The 25,216-nt window shown below is 30.7% G+C and overlaps 2 protein-coding genes and 1 pseudogene across 2 annotated transcripts; 2 read left to right on the forward strand and 1 right to left on the reverse strand.

Annotated features, from left to right (window-relative positions):
* Nucleotides 1–131: 131 nt before the first annotated feature.
* Nucleotides 132–3,265, forward strand: LOC101510876 (kinesin-like protein KIN-12A). Its single transcript, XM_073365926.1, has 6 exons — nucleotides 132–264; nucleotides 859–1,005; nucleotides 1,098–1,151; nucleotides 1,240–1,332; nucleotides 1,661–1,756; nucleotides 1,969–3,265. The coding sequence occupies exons 1-6, from the start codon at nucleotides 259–261 to the stop codon at nucleotides 1,993–1,995; spliced, it is 423 nt and encodes a 140-aa protein (XP_073222027.1). The 5' UTR covers nucleotides 132–258; the 3' UTR covers nucleotides 1,996–3,265.
* On the forward strand, nucleotides 2,464–3,265 carry LOC140919580 (kinesin-like protein KIN-12B). The gene is made up of 3 exons (XM_073365927.1): nucleotides 2,464–2,596; nucleotides 2,904–3,053; nucleotides 3,139–3,265. The coding sequence occupies exons 1-3, from the start codon at nucleotides 2,532–2,534 to the stop codon at nucleotides 3,182–3,184; spliced, it is 261 nt and encodes an 86-aa protein (XP_073222028.1). The 5' UTR covers nucleotides 2,464–2,531; the 3' UTR covers nucleotides 3,185–3,265.
* A 119-nt stretch (nucleotides 3,266–3,384) lies between these two features.
* The window catches only part of LOC140919687 (uncharacterized), a 42,319-nt pseudogene continuing 20,487 nt past the window's right edge, over nucleotides 3,385–25,216 (reverse strand).

Genomic DNA, 25,216 nt, shown 5'->3' on the forward strand with positions numbered 1-25,216 from the left:
GTGATTATGCCTCTTTTTTTGCTGTGTCGGACATATCCTGAGCATTATTTGAGAGAGTACAAGGGAAAGAAAAAGGTGGAAGGAGAGGGAAATGTCTAAATTTCTATATGACCAACTAACATTACTACAGATTCTAGCTATTTTGCAGATTCACTCACCTGTACAGCAAGAAGTTTACAACTGCAAACCATGTATGAACAGCGAAAACCACACGATGCTTGAAGAAAGCTACTAAGGTCTAAGTAGATCATACGATGCATGAAGGCAGGGTTGTCCTTTATATTTTTAGCGTCCTGGACGAACTATAAAATGGTTTCTTTATAATCATTGAAATTGTTATTCTCCCTGTAATTTTAGATTTTTTTTTAAGACTGGATATCCTATGCTCACAATTGCAAAGACTCTCTTGAAGAAGTATCATGAAGTAGGTCAAGGGTTTGATCCATGATACTAACTATTTCCTCTTTCTCCTAATTAATTACTAACCACTAACTTTTGCCTATAAAAAAAGAGACTAATCTCTTGAACTGGGTGGGGTCACACAATGGACAAAACTCTCCCTCAAGAGAGATTTAACATTGCTGCAGATTTAGAGATGAATTTGAATCCATAACTTCTGATTAAGCTCGAAGAGACTCTTAGTATCTTATTCAAATGTTATTGGGTTGTGTTTTGTTTAGAGTTGAAAAGAAAAAAAAAATTCACAAAAAATAATATTTTTTAAAAAGATAGAATTCAGTTATCTCCTAACTAAATTATACTTAATTTTTAATTAGTTTTTATATTATGGTATTGGTATTTTAAATTTTGAAAATTGAATAAAAAAACAGTTTGGTCTTATCCCTCTAATTTTCGTAGGTTATTGTCAGGATGAGGCCTATGTCCCGGGATGAGGCCTATGATTTGCAGTGCTTTGTGATGTTTACTGTTGTATTTGATCCACAGGAGCAAACTAAGCATTCTGACCAACAGCTCAGTTATCAGTGCCAGTGCTCTTTTCTTGAGGTTGGTTGATTGACTTTGAATTATTTCTTTCAATGTTCCCGACCTTTGTCAATTTATTCCGCATAAACACAATTTGTTTTTTTTTCTTCCAGATATACAATGAGCAAATCACAGATCTGTTGGATCCGAATCAAAGGAACCTTCAGGTAAAATATAACACTTCATGTTTTATTTATTTTTTTCTCGCGTTTCACTGCTTTATACTAGAACTGATTTTTGTCCTTTTATTTCCAGATTAGAGAAGATGTGAAATCTGGTGTCTATGTTGAAAGTCTTACAGAGGAGCAAGTGTCCACCATGAAGGACATCACTCAACTTTTAATGAAGGTGCGATTCATTATTAATCGTATATCTTTTCAGGCATTGTGCCAATACAAATATTATCACTATATTTTATGACGTAAGTTCATAACTTTGAGCATCATCTGCTGAACTAGTCTTAGCCTGCTATTCTGTAGCATGTCAATTTTAAATACTCTGAAGCCCTAGTAGCTCAGTGCTAAGAATTCACGATGCTTATTGATTACCAGAAAGTTGAATGGTTTCGTGTTATGCAGATACAATTATATCAATCTAATTGGTTTAAAATTAAGTTGTCACTGTGAGTCATTTACTCATTCCCTTGTTTTACTATAATTAACCATTCATTGTGCAGGGACTATCAAACAGGAGAATAGGTGCAACCAGTATAAATTCTGAGAGTTCCCGATCACATACTGTTTTTACTTGTGTTGTCGAGTCTCGATGCAAGGTGATAACTCTTCCCTTATGGCATGCAGATTACGTCAATTTATTTATATATTTTTGTTACATCAGCAAAATCCTGATATCATATTACAAAGGAATTCTATTAAGAAAATCTGTTCCTTCCGAAATTTGTTTATCTCGGTAACTGATAGTGTTCCATTATTGTTTTTGTCTTAACTATCTGGAAGGGGTTTTAAGATAAATTCATGTTTGCAGAGTGTGGCAGATCCGCAGATGGTGTGAGTAGATTTAAAACAAGTAGAATAAATCTTGTTGATCTGGCTGGGTCAGAACGACAAAAATCAATGGGTGCTGCCGGAGAGCGTTTGAAAGAAGCTGGCAACATTAATAGATCACTCTCACAGCTTGGGTATATTTGCAGAGTGTGGCAGATGGTGTGAGTAGATTTAAAACAAGTAGAATAAATCTTGTTGATCTGGGTGGGTCAGAACGACAAAAATCAATGGGTGCTGCCGGAGAGCGTTTGAAAGAAGCTGGCAACATTAATAGATCACTCTCACAGCTTGGGTATATTTGCAGAGTGTGGCAGATGGTGTGAGTAGATTTAAAACAAGTAGAATAAATCTTGTTGATCTGGCTGGGTCAGAACGACAAAAATCAACGGGTGCTGCCGGAGAGTGTTTGAAAGAAGCTGGTAACATTAATAGATCACTCTCACAGCTTGGGTATATTTGCAGAGTGTGGCAGATGGTGTGAGTAGATTTAAAACAAGTAGAATAAATCTTGTTGATCTGGCTGGGTCAGAACGACAAAAATCAATGGGTGCTGCCGGAGAGCGTTTGAAAGAAGCTGGTAACATTAATAGATCACTCTCACAGCTTGGGTATGTTTTAGTAGCATACATGTGTATTATATTCAGATTTCAGAGTATATTGCAGTTAAAGATAATTAAAGTGATTTGGTTCTTTGAATTCTTACCATAGATTTATAGGGAAAAAGAGAGCTGAATTAAGCTTTAGCCCGAAACAGAGAAAAAGTGGGAATTGCAAACATGTATTTTTGAAACTAAAGAAAATACTACTGTTATTTTTAAAGAGGAAAATGTGAAAAATGACCAAAGATGTGTGTGATTTTTGGGATCAATGATTTCTATTGGAGCCGGTTCTTATTGAGGTTAAATTGGAATTCAGGAATTTGAAAAACATTCTTGCAGAAGTCTCTCAAACAGGAAAGCAACGGCACATACCATACAGAGATTCAAGGCTGACATTTTTGTTGCAGGAGTCTCTTGGAGGAAATGCTAAATTAGCAATGGTCTGTGCTATTTCACCGGCTCAAAGGTAGTATGTAAACCACGGTGCTTTGAAATATTTTCCCTAGTAATCCTTTTGTATTACAATTTCTTTACATGACTTGGTGTTGCAGTTGTAGAAGTGAAACATTCAGTACACTGAGATTTGCAGTGTGCTAAAGCCATCAAGAACAAAGCAGTTGTTAATGAAGTTATGGAGGATAATGTAATCCATTTGCGACAATTTAGTACCTTGCTTAACTAATTCTTTTAAAGAAATCATGCACTTAGTTTTCAAATTCCAAATAAAAATAAAATAAAATCATAACCTTGTATTTCCACCAATATTTGATCATGTAATTTGTGAGACAAATCCATTTTCACAAGAGCACGAGCAAAATGGCCAAATGAATGCTTGCATTAGCTTCATGGAGGGGAATTATAAACCTAAGCTCCTTGATGACAAACTCGGCATCAGATTCAAGAACATTTTTTCTCATATTCAAAGAGTTTGTGAAATCCAGAGCTTTCAAAACACCTCTAGCATCTACTGCTTTTGCATATTCAAAAGGTGCGCATCGAAATTGACTTTTATAAAGTCCACATGAGGGGGATTTCACTTAACCTGACCCCAGTTTCCTTTCCTAGGAAGAGGTTGGCCAAGCAGCTTTGCATTGGAAAGGATTGCTTTAAATTCGTGCAGGACTTTGAGGGATTTCTCAATGGTAACTACCACAAGTCTGTTTATGAAATTGAAAACCATATTATTTCTAAAATATGTATCTCATAAAGGATAGATGCGATGATTTCATCTTCGCAACTTCTCCAGTTAGAATGAAGTTGGTAAGCCAAACACAAGATGTGATGATTTCATCTTTGCAAGAGTTGTTTTTTAAAGACACAGAGTTTGGATGAGATTGCACGTGTCTAAGAGGTTGCGACGTGAGAGAAGAAAAAGATAAGGGTTTTGAAGTTAGAAGAAAACTTTTAAATAAAAATAATTTCAGAATTGGGTTTTAAAAACTTTACAGATTTCCAAAACTGCCACCGGTTCAGTGGATTGGCCGATTTCCATCTGTTCAGTGGACCGGTTGGTTTCCACCGGTTTTTGCAATCCAATTTCAGTTTTTACAGACCAACATGTTTTAACTTTTGCTTGAATCGGTATCAACCTCAATTCCCTATTCAATCGGTTGAACTTGCCGACCCAATCTAATTTTTGAAATATTGATCTCTTTACATTCTAACATATCATAGAGAGGTCATACTCTATATGTCTCTAGTCACATTCTAAATGTTGATCATTGGTATTAAAGGTTAGGATAACTAGATTCTCTTATATGTGCTTTATTCCTCTTGGAATTTTTCCATATCTCTTATTACCCAATTTTAATATGTGCTTTATTCTAACAATCAGCATCCTTAATTTAGACTTTCTCTAATCTTCTGTGGGATTTGTTATGATTCCTACGTGGATAATTAGTATAAAATTGACAAAATAAAGGACAATGATCCGAGACATACCGTCGAAGGTGAGATTTTGTGTAGTTAGGAAACATAGAAATCTTCTTAGGGGTAGCTACAAACCTGTCAAGTTAAGCATTGATTTGCTTTTGGCCACACTAGTTAATATTCATTTTTAGGTGTATTGTTGAAGATACAACACAACGTTCGACGAAAGTTGGGAGACTGATAATGGAATTGCAGATTTACTTACAATCCATGACAAGAAAAATAGTGTTTTTAATGTATTTGGGGTATCACCTTCTCAAATGCAACCACAAGTTTGACATATCTGGCCCAAGTTCTGATGGTCGAGCCGCTAAAACCCTGCAAATCACATGCATTGTATGGCAGTGGATTCTTCTTTGTAACTTTAAAATGCGAAACAACTCCAACTACCAAATATACACGAACATCCTTAGTCTACTAGGATTCTTAGGATATTGAAGTTGGCTATGTATGCTCATAAGAATAAAGGAATCTGATATTTGGGTGTTCCCCTAATTATTTCCTTGTTCTAGAAAGCGAAAAGAATTCATTTAATTAGAATTCTTTTAAAGAATTCACTTTTTATGTTCATTTGATATAAATAGTTTTATTAAAAACTGCAAAAGAAAGTAAAATCTTGATTGCTTCTAACCTTGCCACAAGAGCAAGTTTCAATATAATCAATACTTTCGTGTTGACTATAGCCTTGAGCTACATGTCTAGCTTTATTTCTTACTACTTCACCTTTCTCATGTAACTTGTTTATGAAGACTCACTTGGTTCCAATTGACTTCTTTTCTTTGGGCTCGAGTACAAGATCCCATGTATCATTTCTCGTAAATGGTTTGGTTTTTCTTGCATGATCATAATCTATCCATCATCCGATAGAGCTTCGTTTATTGTTGCAGACTTGATTTCAGACAAAAGCCTGAAATTTATGTTTCTTTATATGCAGGTCTGGTCTTCATAGAATCACTTAAATTTCCAATAATCAAAGAGTCTAGATTTGAAGATTTGTATTTCCATCCAACCTTAGGTTCCTGCTTTGACTTGTATATGGTTATTACTTGTCATTGTATTTTCAAGTACATCTTCTGATTCTTTATAGTGAAATTTTGTTGTTTCCTCTAATTTATCTAATTCTTCTAATATCTGCAAATCTGCAAAATCTTCATTGAGCTTTAACTTTTGATGGACAAGATTTTTGTCATCAACTTTGACATGGATTGATTTCTCCACGACCAATGTCTCTTTATTGAATACTCTATAAGCTTTAGGCCTTTAAGAGTATCCTAAAAAGATGCACTTTTTAGATTGTGAATCAAACTTACTAAGATTCTCTTTGGTGTTCAATATATAACATATGTAACCAAATTGATGAAAATAAAAAACTGTTGGGTTTTACTCCTTGCCATAGTTCATAAGGTGTCTTATTAAGAATATGTATTGTATAGGTTCTATTTTGAATATAACATGCAGTGTTCATTGCATTTGTCCAGAAGTGTTTGACAACATTCATTTCATGAATCATGGTGCATGCCATTTCCTAAAGAGATATATTTTTTCTTTCTACAACACCATTTTGCTACGGTTTTTTAGGAGAAGAAAAATCATGTTGAGTTTCATTCTCTTCACATAAGTTTTCAAAAGGTTTATTTTCAAATTCACCAACATGATCACTACAAATAATTGTAATACAAAAACCTTTTTCATTATGCAATTGTTTGCAGAAGGTAGTGAAAACTTTATGTGAGTTATCCTTGTGTTTAAGGAACTTAACCCATGTCAACCTGGAATAGTCATCAACAATAACAAATCCATACTTTTTACCATTGGCATAAGCATATCTTACTGGACCAAATATATCAAGTTGTAAAAGTTAAAGTGGTTTAGAAGTGGAAACAACGTTCTTTGAAGAAAATTATGATTTAGTTGGTTTCCTTTTCTGACATGCCTCACAAAGAAAATCCGATTCAAATCTTAGATTTGGAAAACCTCTAACTAGGTCAAATCTTTTCAACTTTGAAATTAATCTCAAGTTGGCATGTCTCAACCTTTTGTGCTAGATCAGTTGTTCTTCTTTCATTAACATGAGACACTTTACTTCTTGTTTTTTCAAATCTGATAAATTTATTTTGTAAATACTGTTTCTCCTTTGACCAATATATAGTTTTGATCCATCTGTTTGACTAATTTTCTTACATGACTTTTGATTGAAGACTGTAGAACGAGAACAGGGGGTTTGAATTGTATTTTATTTTAAAACTGTTTTAACAAGATTAAAACAAAGTGACGAAAACATAGCAGATAAATAAAAAACATAGAACAATACAAACAATTCATCTTAAACACCTAATACGTCTAGTCCTTTCAAACTAAAGTATTTAATCAACTAAATCACACTTCCACTTAACACCTACTAGTTAATCCGACTGCATTCAAGTCTTGTCAACCTTCTAGCTTAGTATAGTCACACAGTTGAGGAATGCAACCACTATTAGGCTAAGTTACAAATCGAATAGGTTTAACGGTTTTCTGAATAACTCTCACAAGAGAGTGTTTACAATGTTGTATTCTCAAATAACTTTTCGTAGCACTTAGACAAAGTAGAAGATTAAGAACAAAAGTGTAGAGACAGTTTTATTGTGCTTGTTGTGGTACGTTGTAGTTGTATTCTTCAATAAGAGTTGCACGTCCTTTTATAGAGAGCTTTCAGGTTGTTGGTCGTTGTCTTGATTGCAAGAAATCAACGTATATCATGAATTTTCATATCAAATCTTCAGAGATTGGTTCACCATTAAAGCTTGTCCAAAATTATTTCTTGTAATTGATTCTTTGTATCTTGATATAAAGACAAAAAGAGCATATGATATCATGATCAAAGTATGTCACATTGTTCTTTAGACAAATAACGAATTCAAGGTGTTGAGTAAATGATGCATAAATTTGTCTTCTTCAGAGGTTTGACTTTTCGAAGCTTAAAATTTTTCGGGCATTTACTTCTATCAGAGCATTGACTATCTAGAGTGTTGACTCCTTATCATACAGTTGACTATCTAGAAGCTTGACACGATTATCAGAGGCAAATAGTCACTTGTTTGTCACACTTATTAGAGGCGACAACCACTTGCTTATCACACTTAATAGAGGTAGACAATCACTTACTTGTTGCAGTCATTAGAACCAAACAAATCAGAGTATTTCTTGTATTCACCGAATCATAGAGACGCATTTTAGAGTGCCTTCATCAGATTTAGAGTACAAATTCTAGAGTGGAGTCTTGGTGTTCCTTTAAGTCATTCCAAACATCAGAGGATGTAGCGTAAATTTATTCAAAATAAATCTAATATGGGAACTGCACACTTAAATAGAGCGTTAATGCTTTATATTGTTCCCATAAAATATTTTATTTATCATCAAAACATGTAAAGAGCCATAGTTCTTCAAACTAACATGGTTCTAATAATGACAACATCATAAAAGTGGAAAAGTTCGTACTTTTTCACAAACAAATTTACATTAGCTTCTTGCACTGGTTTATTTCCTTCACAGTTGTAGATCAAGGCATCAAAGATGCTTTTAGTTGTTTCTTTATGGCGGCATTTTTTGAACTCTTTGAAAGTGATATCATTCATCATACAACTTCTAGCTTTATGATGTATCTTGTATTTTTTTTCTTCTTTTGATCAGCGTTGAGATCCTTTCTAGATATTTTAACACCAACAACATCTCTAGGAGCTTCATAGCCGTCTTCGAATATGTCACAAAGTTCAGGATCATGTGACATGTAAAAACTTCTCATATGGACCTTCCAATATACAAATATATCCCTATCAAACAAAAAAAACCTATTAACATCTCCTCTTGTAGCTTCATAACCATAGTTAGTCATAATAAAAAAGAATATCTTTACTCAAACACAGTTAAGTTCTCAACCTTAAGATTAAGCTCCGATGCCAATTGTAGAGAGAAAAATACAAGAAATGGGGGGTTTGAATTGTGTTTTGTTTTAAAAAATTAACTCAATTAAAAAACAGATTAAAAATTGGTGATGTTAAAAGCAAGTAAAATGATGAGAAAAGTAACACAAGGCAATTTGTCCTTAATCACCACTAACATCGTACCTACATCCAATCCCTTCATTATGAATGATTTAATCCATTAATCACCAATAATATCACACATCCATTAATCACCAACAATATCACACATCCACTAATCACCAACAATATTACACATCCACTAAACACTACTAGACCAACTTACAATAATGTTTAAGATGGTTTTCTGACAAACTCACAAACAAGAATGTTTACAAAAATTTCTCTCATAAAGTGTTTTAGGTTTCTCACCACATAGAGCTAATACAAGAGTTTTCACGAGTTTGTATTTGTGACGATACTAGATTTTTTCTCTTGTTTTTTTCTTGTGTTGTAGTGACGATAATTTTTTTTAAAGATAAGCTGTGAATTCATTAGAGTTTCTTATTGTTTCTATGATTTCATAAAATCAGCATCTGAAATAATAACTCGTATAAAATCTTTAGAGATCTTGAATTAACGTTAATTTTTTTTCTTAATTTGTCTTCATTATTGATTCATCGTATCTTGATAGAAGCGGCATGAACTCTATAGGATGACATTTTCAGATGTTGTCATGTGTTTCTTTTGTCAGAGGATAAGTCCACTATGATGAGCATATGATGTCTGAATGTTTATTTTGTTAGAACCAAGTTGGTTTGAATAAAAATGACCCTTACTTGTTTTAATGATAACAAAATCAGTTAGTGGGAGCAATTTAAAATACTAACGTTCTGATTAAGTGTGCATGTCCCAAATCAAGTGAATTATGTAGGATCATATGTTGTATCCTCTTATAATTGGACTAAGATAAAGGAACACTAAGACTCTGCTTCTATTTATAATTTTAAGTTTGGCAAATGTGCTTTGAAAAGTGCCTCTCGTAACTCAAGTAATACAAGATATGTTATGTTTCGTTTGTCTCTGATGAATGAAACAAGTATCCAATGATTTGTCCCAAATGAATGCAACAAGTATTCGTTCGTCTGCCTCTAGTAATCGCAACAAGAAACTGATCGTCTAACTCTAAATTATGATGCATGTTACGATGAAAGTCAACACTCTGTGAAAAATCAACAATATGAAGAAGACAAAGCTTTTACGCATCCTCTGATGAAGATCCATAATCTATTATTTGTTTGAAGGTCTATGAGAAATGTTCTTATCATCATATCCTCTACTTCCCTGTCTTCATACCAAGATACGCTTACAAGGATTCATTTTGAAAAGTTTTCTATCGCAAATCAATCTTAAAAGATATGGTACGAAACTTCATGATTTGTGTTGATTTCTTGCAATCAACACAACGACCAGAAACCCTAAACGATATCTATAAAATGAAGTGCATTCCTCACTTGAAGAAAACAAGAAACTCCTTGCTATAAGCATATACAACCTCATATGCACTCTTGCTCTTAATCATTCATTTTACCAAAGTGTTGAGATAAATTTATGTAAATGCAACTTCGTAAACACTCATGTTATAACCTTTCAAAAAACCTTTACCTGTTCTCTTGTAAGCTAGCCCAGTAGTGGTTGCCTTCCTAAACAACTTGACTGTACTAAGCGAGAAGTTGAGGTTACTTGAACACAACCAGTTTGATTAGTAGAATTCAGTGAAAGTGTAATTATGTGGTGAACTAATGAATTAAATCCTTTAGGTTGACATGAATGGACATAGCTATCGTGTCAGTGGTGAACCAGGATAAATCATTTGTGTTATTCTATTTTTTTTTTGTTCATATGCCCTATTTTTCTTATCAGAGCTTAGTCACATTAATTTTTTTAAAAAAAGAAACACAATTCGAACCCCTATTTCTTGCGTTTCTCGTTTTACCATTGGTATTGGAGCACAATCTCAAAGTTGAGCACTCAACCATGTTTGAGTAAAGATCTGTTATTATGACAAATTTTCGTGACAAAGTTACATGTGGAAACTTTAACAGGTTCCCTTGTTTAATGGAAAACGATTCGAGTACTGGAAATATAGACTCAAAAGCTTCTACTTATCTCACGAAGCTAAACTCTTGGACATAATCGAAGATGGCTATAAGGCTCCAAAAGATGATGCTGGTGTATAAATATCTAGAAAAGATCCAATACAAAATGCATCATAAAGCCATAACCTTCATGATGAATGTTATCACCTTTAAAGAGTTTGAAAAATGCAGCAACAAAGAAACATCAAAGAGTATCTTTGATGCTCTGGTTCTCAACTACGAAGGAAACAAGTAGGTAAAGGAAGCCAAAGAAAATCTACTCGTCAAAAAGTAAAAACACTTTCAGATGAAGGATGATGAAGACATTGAGAAAATGTTCTATTGATTCCAAATTGTGGTCTCTGACTTGTGTTAGTGAAAAATTGGTTTTAGCTACAATCTTTTGGTTAATAGTTTAATGATAAAAAAAACAAACAAATAAAGAACAATTATCACCTACTAATGGAGCAAGTTGTATTGTTCTACTAATGGAGCAAGTTTTATTTTTCTTTGATGATTGGAAGACAAGCATTGCAAAGACAAGCATAGAAAAATATTTGTTTTATCATAAGATATATCCATTGATGATTGGAAGAAGACAAAAAAACTAAGATTTTGTTTCTACTCTACAATCTATGTCTTGTGACATGCAACTTTATTGTTGCAAGCTTCAGTTGACTCTGAAAAAGTAAGCAAGCTTCAGTTGACTCTGATGATGAAAGCAACGTTGTGTCTCAGTTGCCTCTGGAAATGCACGCAATGCCTTGGTTCAATTACCTCAAATGAATGCATATATGTTTTGTGTCAGTTATCTCTGATTAATGAAAATATGTCTTGGATTGTCTACCTATGATGAATCCAAAAAGCGTGTGTTCGTCTACCTCTGATGAATCCAACAAGCGTGTGTTCATCTGCCTCTGATGAATTCAACAAATGAATGTTTGTCTACCTATGATGAATTCATCAAGCACATGATCATCTGCTTCTAATTAGCATGAAAACCAAGTGATTTCCTCTGACTCAAAGTTACTATGTATCCTCTGATGAAAGACAACGCTATAAAGAATTCAATACTTCAAAAAAGACAAAGCATTTTACACATCCTTTAATGAACATTTTGAATTTTCTACTTGTCTGAAAGTATTTAAGATTTGATTTGATCATAGTATCCTCTGCTTCCCTGTCGTCAATATCAAGATACACAAAATCATTCATGGAGATATATATGAATACATATTAAAGGTTGATATGCCTTAAATGGTGATTGGAGATTTCCAACAATAATGTTCTCAACAAACACTTCATCTTTCTATTTAAGAAGAACTTACACAATCCATTACGAGTGGGAGAGTGTGAGAGAGATAATGAAAAAGGCTATGTGTTAAGAACAAAATTTAAAAAAAGAACACATCAAACTAAAAGAATGAGTGAATTATCATCTCATAGAGAGTTATTAGAGTTGATGTAAATCATTCAAAAGTTTTCTCACACACTTGCACTGATGTAGGACTTAATATGTAACATCTTATCAATGAGAGTTATAATCCTAAAAACAAACGATGTGTCAAATCAGACACAAACTAGAAAAAGTACAACCCTCTCATCCTTAAAAGGTACTTGAAAAGGTACAACAACTCTCATTAACTTCAACGATAGGATGCTAAAAAGTTGAAGGTTCTGAGGATGATCACCTAGAGAGGCTAGAGAAAAATACTGAAAGCCTTTAGAGGAAGAATAAAGAATATTTGTATGCTATTTATGGAAATAATGGATTAAGTCATCAATTTTACAGAGGAAAAATCTCTCTATAAGGGGAGGATTAGATGTAGCAATAGTTTATTGTGAACTAGTATAAAATATTTGTGTTTTCTTTACCCTTATCTATTTCTCGCATCTTAATTCTTTATGGCTCAACCTTACTCTATCTACATCTGTTTTTAAAAGTGAGTTGAATGTTTTGATAAAGAACAATATTTGTAAAGAAATCGAAGTAGCTTTATGAAACGACAAACATAATCCAAACCCCATTTTCTTGTCTTTTCCAGCACTTTCAAACTGAAGATTCTCCAAAAGAGCTACACTACCTCTGACCACGTCAAGAAGATTCTCAGAAGTATTCCCAGCAAGTGGAGACCAAAGATAACAACTATTCAAGAGACTAAGTGTTGGAACCTAGTTGGTCCCAAGAACAATTCCTTTGTGTGGTTTTGATGTTAAAAAAGGTATTTTGTGAGAAAAATTTATTGCACTAATGGCTTCATTAAGTGTGCATGAATTAGAACAAGAAATCAAAAGAAGATATAAGGATATATTAGAGGAAGTGACCAGACGAAGTCTCCAAAGCAAGTCACTAGAGGAAGTGACGAAAAGAAATCACTAGAGTAAGTGACCAGAGGAAACAACCAAAGGAAGTAAAAAGGCCAGATGAAACAAAGTCAAATCAATTAACAAAATTTGTAGAATCAGAAAAATGCACATTTTGGAAAAGTACGTGCATTTGCCTCTAATAGCGTGATTTTGATAGTTCAGCGTACTTTTGCTAGTTCAGCGTGTTCTTGGTAGTTCAACGTGCTTCTAAAGCTCAGTGTGTTCCTGGTAAATAAACATGCCTCTGAATAAAATGTGCCTATGGAGATTCAACGTGTCTCTAGAGTTTCCATGTCTCTGATTAAGAGTAAATGTAGCATGCCTCTTATGAAGAATAACTGTATGATGCCTCAGATGAACAGTAACTTTAGCATGCCTCTGATGAAAAATATTATTTAGCAAGCCTCTAAAGTCTACTATTTTCAAGCCTACCTTTGAAGCTCATGTTCCATTGGCTCTAACAACGGCAACGCGTTCCAAAATGTTGCCTTCGATAAGCAGCCTCTAAAGTTGCAACGAATCTAATATTGCAATAAAGGTGAAGTTTCCTATGCCACTAATTCTAAGCCACACAATTTTGCATCTAACAAAATTATTCAAACAACATAACATCTAACTCCAACAATCAAGTCAATCATTCTAATGGAGAAAAGTGAACAACTTTGATGAAAAGTCTAAGGCTCTGATAGATTGAACAACATATTGAATTGGACTTAACTATATCCTTACTTCTGAAGGTCCACGAACTAGCCCTGAATTGTTCCCACCCAAATAATATCAAGCGTATGAAGGAAGACTCAAGTGAATCAATTTGCAAATGTAATCTGAACAAATACGCACAATATCTTTCTAGAATAATTGCTTATATCATATTGGAAAATAAAAAATTGCATAACGGTCATATTATCTAGATCGTATCAATCTGAACTATATTTGAAAGAAATAATTGTTGACTAAGCTAGAAAGGACATACGATTTAGAATCCTTAACAAACAATATTGAAACCCTAATTTTTCCTAAAAATAGCAAACAAAGCTGAAGAACGAAAGGATAATCTCACAAACTCATAAATCCATAAAACTAAAGTTTTGCAGAAAACCTTAAGAGCTCAATATTTTCTAAGTGTTTAGATTTTAAGATTTTGAGTTCTAGCAAAACACTCAAAGTAAAATATTCTAAGTGTTGTAGTGTGGAAAAACAATTGAAACAATCTGCTTAATAGAAGCAAAATCGAATTAGTTCCAATATCTTGCAACCCATCCCAATGGTGGATTTAGTGTGCCTCTAGAAATCTGTAGGTTTCAAGTTGTGTAGAGAGGACTTGACTTGTAGGGTCAAGGTGTGGTTGTCTCAAAAAGTCTGCAGGTTCAAGTTGTTTTAGGAAGACAAACTTGTAGAGTCAGGTGTTGTTGTAATTCATGTTTTGAATTAGTGGACAAATCCTTCTTTTTGAGGGGACTAGATTATTAGGTTGTTAGGAGAAGACTTGACTTGTAGGGTCAAAGGGGTTTGTTCCTCAAAAGTCTGGGGTTGTTAGGCTGTTTGGAAAAACTGGCTTGAAGGGTCACATGCTTTGTAAAAATAAGGTATTTGAATTAGTGAATTAAAGCCTTCTGAATGAGTAGACTGGATGTAGCCAAGTTATTGGTGAACCAAGATAAATCTATATGACCAATTATTTATGCTTTCATTGTTTGCTGCCTCTGAATCACATTGCTTCTTATCTAAGTAATTCATAAAAGCAACCAACATTGATCAAATTAGAAAAAAGTCATCAACTTTGTCAAACATAATTCAACCCCCTTCTAATGTTTGGACGTTAAGAAATGACAGTGGTACTTATCCCCTAAGTATCGGGTTCGATTCCCAAGGAAGGAAAAAACTCTCTATTTCTAGGTAAGGGTTGGGCTGTTGCTTCTCAATTGGTAGTGAGAATGAATGGATAGTGGTATTTATCCCCTAGGCATCGGGTTTAATTCTCATGGAAGGCAAAAATTCACTATTTCAATTGGGTGGAGGGGCGAGAAGGTCGTGATTAACAATGTTGATAACGATAAGAGTTGAGCTGTTATAAAACAAAAAAAAACACATTTTTCTATTAATCACGACTTTGATAGTGCACTATCAAGGTTAACAAAAAAAAAAGATATTTTCTCCCACCTACTCTTCATTCAGTCCCAACATTATCTACCCACCAATCTCCGTTTTAATTTTTTCCTAAGTGCATAATTTTTCTGTACTCAGTAATAATAAGCAGAAAAAAAAAACCTCACTCACAAACCATTTACAGACAACATTATGTAAATAGAAAGGAATACTGAAACCCTAGCCACCATTACCTTCACACCTTCTTTTTGTGTGCATAAAAAGCTTGGAACTCTTTTTTCTTGCTAACAACTTCGTGGGATTTAGGGCTTTGTGCTCGAAAGAAAAACGACCAAGTTAAGCGCTTTTCCCCACACAAATTAATTATACCATTGGTTGAATGAAATGAAAAAAATATTTGTGATTTATTGTCTTTTAAAAGGAATAAATGTAGACTAATGGATTAAAATAATAAAATCCCAATTTTTTTGAGTTCGATATGTAATTTATAATTTTGAAGAAGTAAAGTATGAATTTTGATGTTATATGTGATAAAGTTTTAATTTTTATTGAAATATGTGGGTTGAAGTTTGAATTTTCATGTTATATATGTTAAAGTTTTAATATTTATGGTGTATATCAAACAAGGTTCAATTTTTTGTATTATATGTGATATAATTTTTAATTTTTATGACTAGTATAGATTAAAGTTGAAATTCATATATGACATGTGTTTGAGTTTTAATTTTTATGATGAGTGGGAAATCAAGTTTCGATTTTCATGTGTATGTAGTGAAAGTTATGATTTTTATGATTATTTGTATATGAATATATGATTCTCATGATAAGCATATGTGGTATATGATCTTAGTGATTTGTCAATAAGATGATGATTTAAAAAATTGACTTTTTGAATGTATATGACATGATCTTAGTAGGTTGTGTGAGAATATTCATTTGATAACATATCATCATGTTATGACATATGCATCTTCGTGGAAGTTGCCTTAGTGACAAATTTTAAATCTGAATCATATAGTTTTAAAAGCATGCATTATGCATATATTTTTGTTATACAATTTATTTGTTTGCGTTTTTCTCTTAAATTGGAAGTTCTTACGTTTATATGTTATGTGACATTTTTTTATATGTTTAACTTTGATTTGATGTGAATGATGGAAACAAATTGATCCTTCCAACAACCTTTTAGGTACTAATGACTTCGAGGAGATTAAAGAATAGTTGATGAGTATTGATGTGCGACGTACGTGGTGTAAAAATGGGTTTTAAAGACTATTTGGTAAAAATAGATTTGCGGCGATATTTCTAAGTTTATTTTTAATCTTTCATCACCAAAATTTAGAAGCACTACAAATATGAAAGTGAGTTTCCTTCCGTTAGGAACAATTGTTTTTACTTTGTTTTCGCCTTTGAATAAACATTTTCTTCATAATATTAAATAAATGTGGTTGTTACTAAATAATTTAAATGAATAGTAGTTTAGGTATTCTTACTTAAAAAAAATTAAAAAAACTGTCGTAATTTTTCTAACCAATAAGCATTGTTAAGTATTGTTTTGGATCAAAATTTAGGGCGTTACATAATGGTATCAAATCAATAATTGTTAGAAATTTTTGAGGTGAGACGATCTTTTATGACGCATGCCTTGATTGACGTGTGATGTTTGACTTTGTTATATTTTTGTTCTAGTATTTATTATATATATATATATATATATATATATATATATATATATATATATAGAAAAAAATATTGATGAATAAATGAGAAAAATGGTTGTGATGTGAACAAAGAGTTGTGGTGAAAAAAGAGAGTGTGGGAATAAAGTTAATGATATTTTGTTGAATTACCTCTCAATATGAGTTTTCACTTTTGATCATCACTCATTTATCCTCTTTGATATTTTTAGCTTTGATTGTCTCACCCTTACCTTGGACCGGCTACAACCTTAATAACAACTTTTGGTCATTATGTGCATGTGTTTCAAATATAGTTGTTACAGGCTTGTCAAGCCTATGGTAGTGCTAGTTTTCATGATGTGCTTTGAGTGTAAACAATAACCCAAACACTTTTTGTTATATTTTTGTTCTAGTATTTATTATATATATATATATATATATATATATATATATATATATATATGTAGAAAAATTAACACAATGTATTGATTAGTTGATCTCTTTTAATACTAATTTATTTTTCTCCCAAAAAAAGAAAATTTCCTCTGATTAATTGCAATTATGATGTCTTAAATTCTTGATCTTATGATTTGAAATAATTTTTTATTTGATTCAATTGCAATAATTAGTTATGATTTGTGATATTATGAGTTTTTTGTATTGTAGCTTGAAATGATCTTGATTTTATTTGATTCAATGCAATAATTTCTTTTTATTTATGATGTTATGAATTTAATACTTGTGATTTGGATTTTTTTAAATTTAAATCATAAAATAATTAGTTGTTATTTTGTTATACTATAGAATTATTGTTTCTTGATTTGAAGAATGAAATGATTGCTTGTAATATCATGATTTTAAATATTCAGAATTTATACTCTAATGATTGAATTGGCTTCAATTGAAAACATGCAATACTTAATTGACCTCTACATTAATGACGTTATTAATTAGACCAATTGAATTTATAATGATTATAAATAATTCTTAATTACTGAATTACTTACCTTTTTCCTTATGATCTAAATTTTTGTAATAAAGACAATATATAAAATTTCAGAGTCCCCATAATAGAAGGGAAGTGTAATACGTAAAAAGTTGTATTAGGGTGATTCTGACTAAGGAAAAACTTGATTATTAAGTGGTCCTTTGATCCACCTCTCTTTCCTAGAACCCCTCTATGCATTATGTTGAACCTTGATTGTAGCTTGTTGGGCTTGAACTCTGGCTACAAGAGATCGAGAAGATCTTCGAGATCCTTCATTGTCCAGATGACACGAAGGTGGAGTATGCCGCATATTAGTTGATCGGTGAAGTCAAATATTGGTGTGGAGAGGCGAGACAAATGATGGAAGGAAACCACAAAAGGCTAACATGAGAATTTTTCAAGAGAAAGTTCTTGGACAAATACTTTTCGAAGAGTGCTAGGGCATTGAAGGATGCCCAATTCCTAAAACTATATTGGGGAAGTCTCACAGTGTCCGACTATGCAACAAAGTTTGAGTCTCTAGCAAAATATTTCCGCTACTTTTGTAACCAAATGGATGAAAAGTACATGTGTGAGAGGTTTGAAAGCGGGCTCAGGTATGAGATTGAGAAGTCTATGGGACCCTTAGAGATAATGAAACATGGCTGATTGAATAGAGGTGTTATTGGTGGACTAGCGAGACCTCAGGTAGAAATCAAACACAACCTTATCATTTAATTATGGGGTTCTGTCTTTGAGTGTTACTTTTGAATAGGGAAATGGTGACCTAAAATATAAAGGCAGACAATTTCAATAGCAAAAGTCGTATACCCGTATGCATGGGATAACCAGAGATCGACTAGGACCCCAAATGAGGGAGATCAAGGGGCTTAGAATCCCTAACAGAACCAAACACATACCATTCGATGCTTTCGTTGTGGAAATGATAGACATAAGATAACTAAGTGTCATGGAAGAACCATATTATGTTATGCTTGTCAAAAAAATTAGGCCATCTTGCAAAGGTTTGTCGGGAGAAGGATATTGCTGACAATATGGATGTTGTCAACAAAAAGGATGTTGCACACCCTACTGCTCGAGGATGTTTTTATCATATCAGTGAAGAAGAAGTGCCATGTTCCCTCATAAACTTATTCAGGGTGAATGTTTAATTGCTGGAAAATTACTCTCTATGATATATGTTTCAGGCGTAACACACTTGTTCATTTTATTGGATTGGGTGGACTCGCTCTAGTTAGATGTCGGCGTGCTTGAAATGTCTACTGACTGTGTTTAAAATGAATTTTAAGGTCAATTTAATTTGTATTCCTCTAAAACATCTGGGAGAAGTTCTATAATGGATTGGGTGTCTAACAACTACATCCTATTTGACTGCTCGACGAAATGTGATATTTTCATATCTCAATATTTTGAAGTTCCTTTTAGCTAAAAGATTGAAGTTTTCTCTGAAGGGAGGAGTTCATAAATATGTGTTTCTCAACTCAATAAGTATGAACCCAAGGTTGTTGTTGATGATATCACAGTGGTGAAGGATTTCTCCGAAGTCTTCCCACCATACATACCAGGACTACCTCCAATTGCGATTTCAAAATTTCTATCAATGTTATTTCAGGTATTGGACCCATTTCTATCGCTCCTTACATAATAGCCCCATTAGAGCTATCATAATTAAAGGAGTAATTGTAAGACCTTTTTGTTTAAGCAATTCATTTGGCCTTGTTGGTTAAGAAAAAGGACAGATAGTCGAGACATTGTGTTGATTACGGACAACTCAACAAAGTCCCAATAAAAAATAGATACCATTACCATTCATCGATGATTTAATGGACCAACTCAGAGGAGCATATGTGTTTTCTAAGATTGACCTAAAGTCGGGGTACCATCATATTCGAGTGAAAGAAAATGATATATTCAAGACGACCTTTAGAACACGTTATGGGCACTAAGAGTACTTCGTGATGCACTTTGGAGTGACCAATGAGCCAACTATCTTCATGGATTATATGAACCGTATCTTTCGTCCATTCTTAGACAAGTTTGTGGTGATCTTTAATGACATCTTGATCTATTCCATCATTTGTATCAATGATACAATTTTGAATACTGCAAATATATATATATTTTTTTATATTTTTTATAATCAATTATCATCTTTAAATGCAAATGGAAGAATACGGTCATAAGTCAATTTAAATTCCCTAATTCAAAATTTGAAAATTGAAATCAATATAAGTAATTCAGTATAGTAATTAATTAGTTTAATGCACAGTATAAAATTGATATTTTGAAATGATCTATTTTTGTTAAGAAGTTTTCTATTTTTCATATGCTGCAAATAAGTTTGATGTTGAGTTCAAATTTTGAAATGCATCTAAAATATTACTTGATATTGATCGTAGTGGTTGATTATTTTTTTTGGGTCTTATCATTGTGGTTCATTTTATTACAATTGTTTGATGATTTTGAGAAGATCCATCTGATTATACGTGACTAATGGATTTACTAATCCTTACATGGCTAATAGAAGTGATTTTTTATTTGAGGGACAATTAATGATTAGGAGGTGTAACTCATGTCAGGTTAAGAGAACCCATTCATTTGATAATAATGTTGATTAACCCACGATAAATATTTTTTTTTATGTGTATACTCGTACAATAACTTATAATTAATGTATTATAATTTTTTTTAAAACATTTTTACCAAATAGATATTTTGCTCATTGATGATTAATGTTCTTATGATTATATTGTAATAAAAACCCTTAAGAATTACATGAGTTTATTTAAAAAAAATTGAAAGAAGTTTGGATTTCAATTTTATTGATTTTAATTATGAGTAATAGTGAAACAATTACTAACATAAAATAATAAACTTGACACCAAAAGATAAATAAATGACGATCTTGTTATGAAAAAATATAAAGAACTAATATATTATTTCCGTGTAATATAAAAGATTGTATGATATATTTTTCATAAATATTATATTCTTTCGTCATTTTTTATTATTATAAAATTTATTTTTAACTTAAAATACTAAGAGTCCGAGTTAAATATTTTTGAGAAATCTACAATAAGAATAATAGTAATAATAATAATAGTAATAATAATAGTAATAATAATAATAATAAATAATAATAATAATAATAATAGTAATAGTAATAATAGTAATAATAATAGTAATAATAATAATAATAGTAATAGTAATAATAGTAGTAATAATAATAATAATAATAATAATAATAATAATAATAATAATAGTAATAGTAACAATAGTAATAATAATAATAATAATAGTAATAGTAACAATAATAGTAATAACAATAATAGTAATAGTAATAATAATAGTAATAGGAATAATAATAGTAATAACAATAATAGTAATAGTAATAATAATAGTAATAACAATAGTAATAACAATAATAATAATAATAATAATAATAATAATAATAATAATAATAATAGTAATATAATAATAATAATAATAATAATAATAATAATAATAATAATAATAATAATAATAATAATAATAATAATAACCAAATTTAAAAGAAATAAACAATATTGCTTAGATCACAACCTATTTATTGTTATAAGAATATAAAATTTAAATATTAAAGAAGATAAAGTTTGTAGAATAATATGCACATTATATGAAGAAATATATATATATATATATTTGCAACTCTAATGGTAAAAATGACACGTAACAGACCTTATAGGATAAAGGTTCTTTCCTACCTTGTAATGTAGCACCATCCCCTCACCTAAAAATATATATATAAAGTATATTATTCTAAGAAACGTAAAAGAAATATTAATCACCGATCTTTCAATTTTCAAAAAATTTGCTTTTTTACATCCAACCAAATAATCAAAATACCCAACTTGTTAACGAAATATCTACCATATCTATAGAAGAATAAAACTATAACTTTGTCAAAAAATTGAACAAATAATAATTGAATGGTGCTCATTTGAATTTATTTTTATTATGAGATTTAAATGTATCTCTAACATTTCAATGCAAACAAAACTATATATAATCTATATGTTAAACTATAAACAACATCATAAACGTTCATTAGGTTTGAAACAAATAACATTGAAATAATATATTCATGCATTTATAAATACAAATCATAAGCACTTAAAAAATTATAAGTACTGCATAACAAAGTTAGAAGAACAACATCAAATAAATGTATAGTCACAAGAGAATAATATAATAGACTTTTATCGTGTTTCAACTTCAATTTATGCCATTATAGACCACTCATGTGTTTCTATTTTCAAATAAATCTAAAATAATTGAAAAAAGTAAAACAAATTCATACAATGCAATTAAATGCAAATAATAATTGGTCATAGAACAACACACACATCATCATTTGCAAAAAAAAAAAGTTCAATAAAAAGATTTGGAGATAAAGTGATGTCGAACTTCACCAAAAAAAAAAGTGAGATGGAGAGAAGGATCACGATATAAAATGCACGTATTCTATTTCAACTTTTGTGAAATAATTGTATTTTAAAGGAAATATTTAATGGACCAATTATATTTAATTGAATGGAGATTTTTGTGGAATTTAATTTATTACATTTTTGTGAATTTATAAGTACATTTTTTATCGATAAAAAAAATTAATTACTTTTTTCAAAAAACTTATTATCTAGGTATATTTCAATTGGGAGAAATTTTTTTAGGCAGATATAGAATAATAAAAATGGTAGAATAATATTTTGAATTTTTCCTTGTTTGATGCTGATTTAATATTTTAGTTTTTATTGATATAATTTTTATGCTTAAGTAGACCTACAAAATCTTGATTTTTAGAGAAGCATTAAATGTTTTATTTGTCTAAAATTTGTAATGTGTACAATTGTTTATATCGTAGATCGTAAATTTGTCTTTACAATACCGATACAACATTAATTATTAATTTTCATTAATATATCTTTATTTATTATATTTTAACTTATCAAATTTCTCTACTAACTACAAATAATATAGCTCAAGTGATTAATGATTTTCAGTTAACCGTAAATCATTATGAATAATACTAACAATTCTTAAAAATGAAACATAGGTAATTATAAACTCAGATTGAAAGAATTCAAATGAACAACTTGTATAATTTTTTTGCAGTAGACAAATTAATCAAGTTCATAACATCTTTTATTTATTTCGATTACATTGATACAATAAAACTCCTTAATGAAAACAACAACACCAAACTGGTATTGCGTTGTTAGGTTTATCAAAACAACGCCCACCACTATTATATCCAAGCCCACGGCAGTCCGGATCACAAAGTGAATTGCAAGGCTCTATGCATACTCCTCCTCCAGGAACAGTCAAATCATCTCCATTCACCAAACTGGTATCAAGTCCTAAACCAAACAAAACAAAATATTTATCATATGACTTTCCTTTCTTTACTTTTCAAATTTTCAATTCAATTTTATTTGGATTTATGCACTAAAACATCTAATTTGTACCATCTAAACAACTTATTATTATTGATTTTCATATCTTGCATTATTTTTTAAAGGTTTATTTGGGTAGTTGTGAATTTTTTGTTTTAAATTTTAAAAGTTAATATCAAAATCAAAACATGTTCAATGAAAATGGGATTGGTTGAATTTTTTTACTTAATTTTGTAACTATTTTTTCTAAAAACTAAAAAAGAAAAGATTTCATAATTGTTTTGTATTCAAACATGTGAACAACACTCCAACAACTATTGACCGTCATCATCACCACCTCCGATCGCTACCGCCGCCCACCCCTCCCAAAATACCTTTATGGTGGCCTAAAAATAAAACTTTTGTAAAAGAATTGTTTACCAATACTGATTTAATATATAGATTACATGAACGCTGATACAACAAACAATATCAAATTTGAATTGAATGCCTAAGAAAAAAAATCAGTTAGTAAATTGTATATCAAAAATTCATTTCAAATGATAAAATTAAGTAGCTTTAACCATACCTGACCCCAAAATCAAAACAATGAATAAAACACCAAAAAAATAAGATTGATTGATATGAAAAGACATTTTGTAGAATTTGATCTTTTACTTTGTTTCTATGGCTAATATACTTTCCATTATATAGACTTAGAAAATAAACTATTCATGAAAAAGGAAGTCATACCAGATAATGCGAAAATCCAAACAAGTAAGAAATTGAAAATGGTAACTCATTAAATTGGTTCATTTAATTGAGTTCCATAACGCTAATAATATCAATTCATGATACTCATTCCATAGCGCTAACATTCCCTTATTTTTTGGTGTCAAATTTGTCATCTCTCTTCTATTTAGAGCTTCAAGGTAATATTAACAATAAATATTTTTTTTTAATATCTTCTACATTTTAAAACATGTTTTATTTTTTATGTTGATTTTTCATCATCTTCTGTGAATTATAAATTCATCTTTTTTTCATCATCTTGCTCTCGGAGCGAATCCATAAACATATTATACTAGAGACCAAAAATACAAATTTATAAACATATCATACTAGTAACCAAAAATATATATATTCCTTGTGTTCTACAATGTTTGACACATTTATAATATAATATTAATTTTCTTTTAATGAATCTACTCTCTGTTTAATCCTAAGTGGACCACTTTTTCTCTTTTGATAGATAAATGTACACTCTTATGTCAATAATTTGAACTTATTAGAGTATTATATAATATATATATATATATATATGTATATGTATAACATTATATACAACTAAAGTTTTAGGGGAAGGCCAATATATGCCACCCACTGAATCCATGGTCCCGAGTTTTTATAATTCTTTCTATGCAGATAATTTTTTTATATAAAAAATGTGTGGGTTTTTTATTAGAATTTTTTTTTAAAGTAATTAAAATGTTCCACTAAAAAAAATAATATCAAAATGACTTATTTTTTTGAGTTATTCATGAGATCGCAATTCCATAATGCGACTTACTGAATATTTTTTTTTTAACATTCAATAGAAGGTCTCATTTTCAGGATGCAATCATGTACTGACTTGAATTTTTATTTATTTTACTAATTGAAAAATTATTTATTTAATAAATTAAAAATAATTAAAATATTTAAAAAAACAAAATACTATTAATAAACTACATTTAAATTGAAGAGAAAAACAAATGGCTGTAGATGTGTCTAAACAAATAAGGTGTTATATTGTTTTAATAACTCCCTCCTAATTTGTAGATAAATTTAAATTATTTTAACAACTCTCTCCTATTTTGCAGATAAATTAGCAACTTAATTATATTTTATTCACAAATTTCTCCTATTTTTTTCTCTGGATATTATAAATAAAAAATAATAACAATAATAAAAATAATTATAATTAAAAAAAGTAAAATATATTAATAACATGAAACAAAATATATTAAATTAAAGAAAAAAATATATCAAATTAATGTAGTTGCATAAATGTGCCAAAACAATTAAGGTAATGTAGATTTACTTTATCAATCACCCCTAAATCATTTTTTT

This window comes from Cicer arietinum, chromosome 3, assembly GCF_000331145.2.
Source record: "Cicer arietinum cultivar CDC Frontier isolate Library 1 chromosome 3, Cicar.CDCFrontier_v2.0, whole genome shotgun sequence".
In the NCBI taxonomy this organism is placed as follows: Eukaryota; Viridiplantae; Streptophyta; class Magnoliopsida; order Fabales; family Fabaceae; genus Cicer; species Cicer arietinum.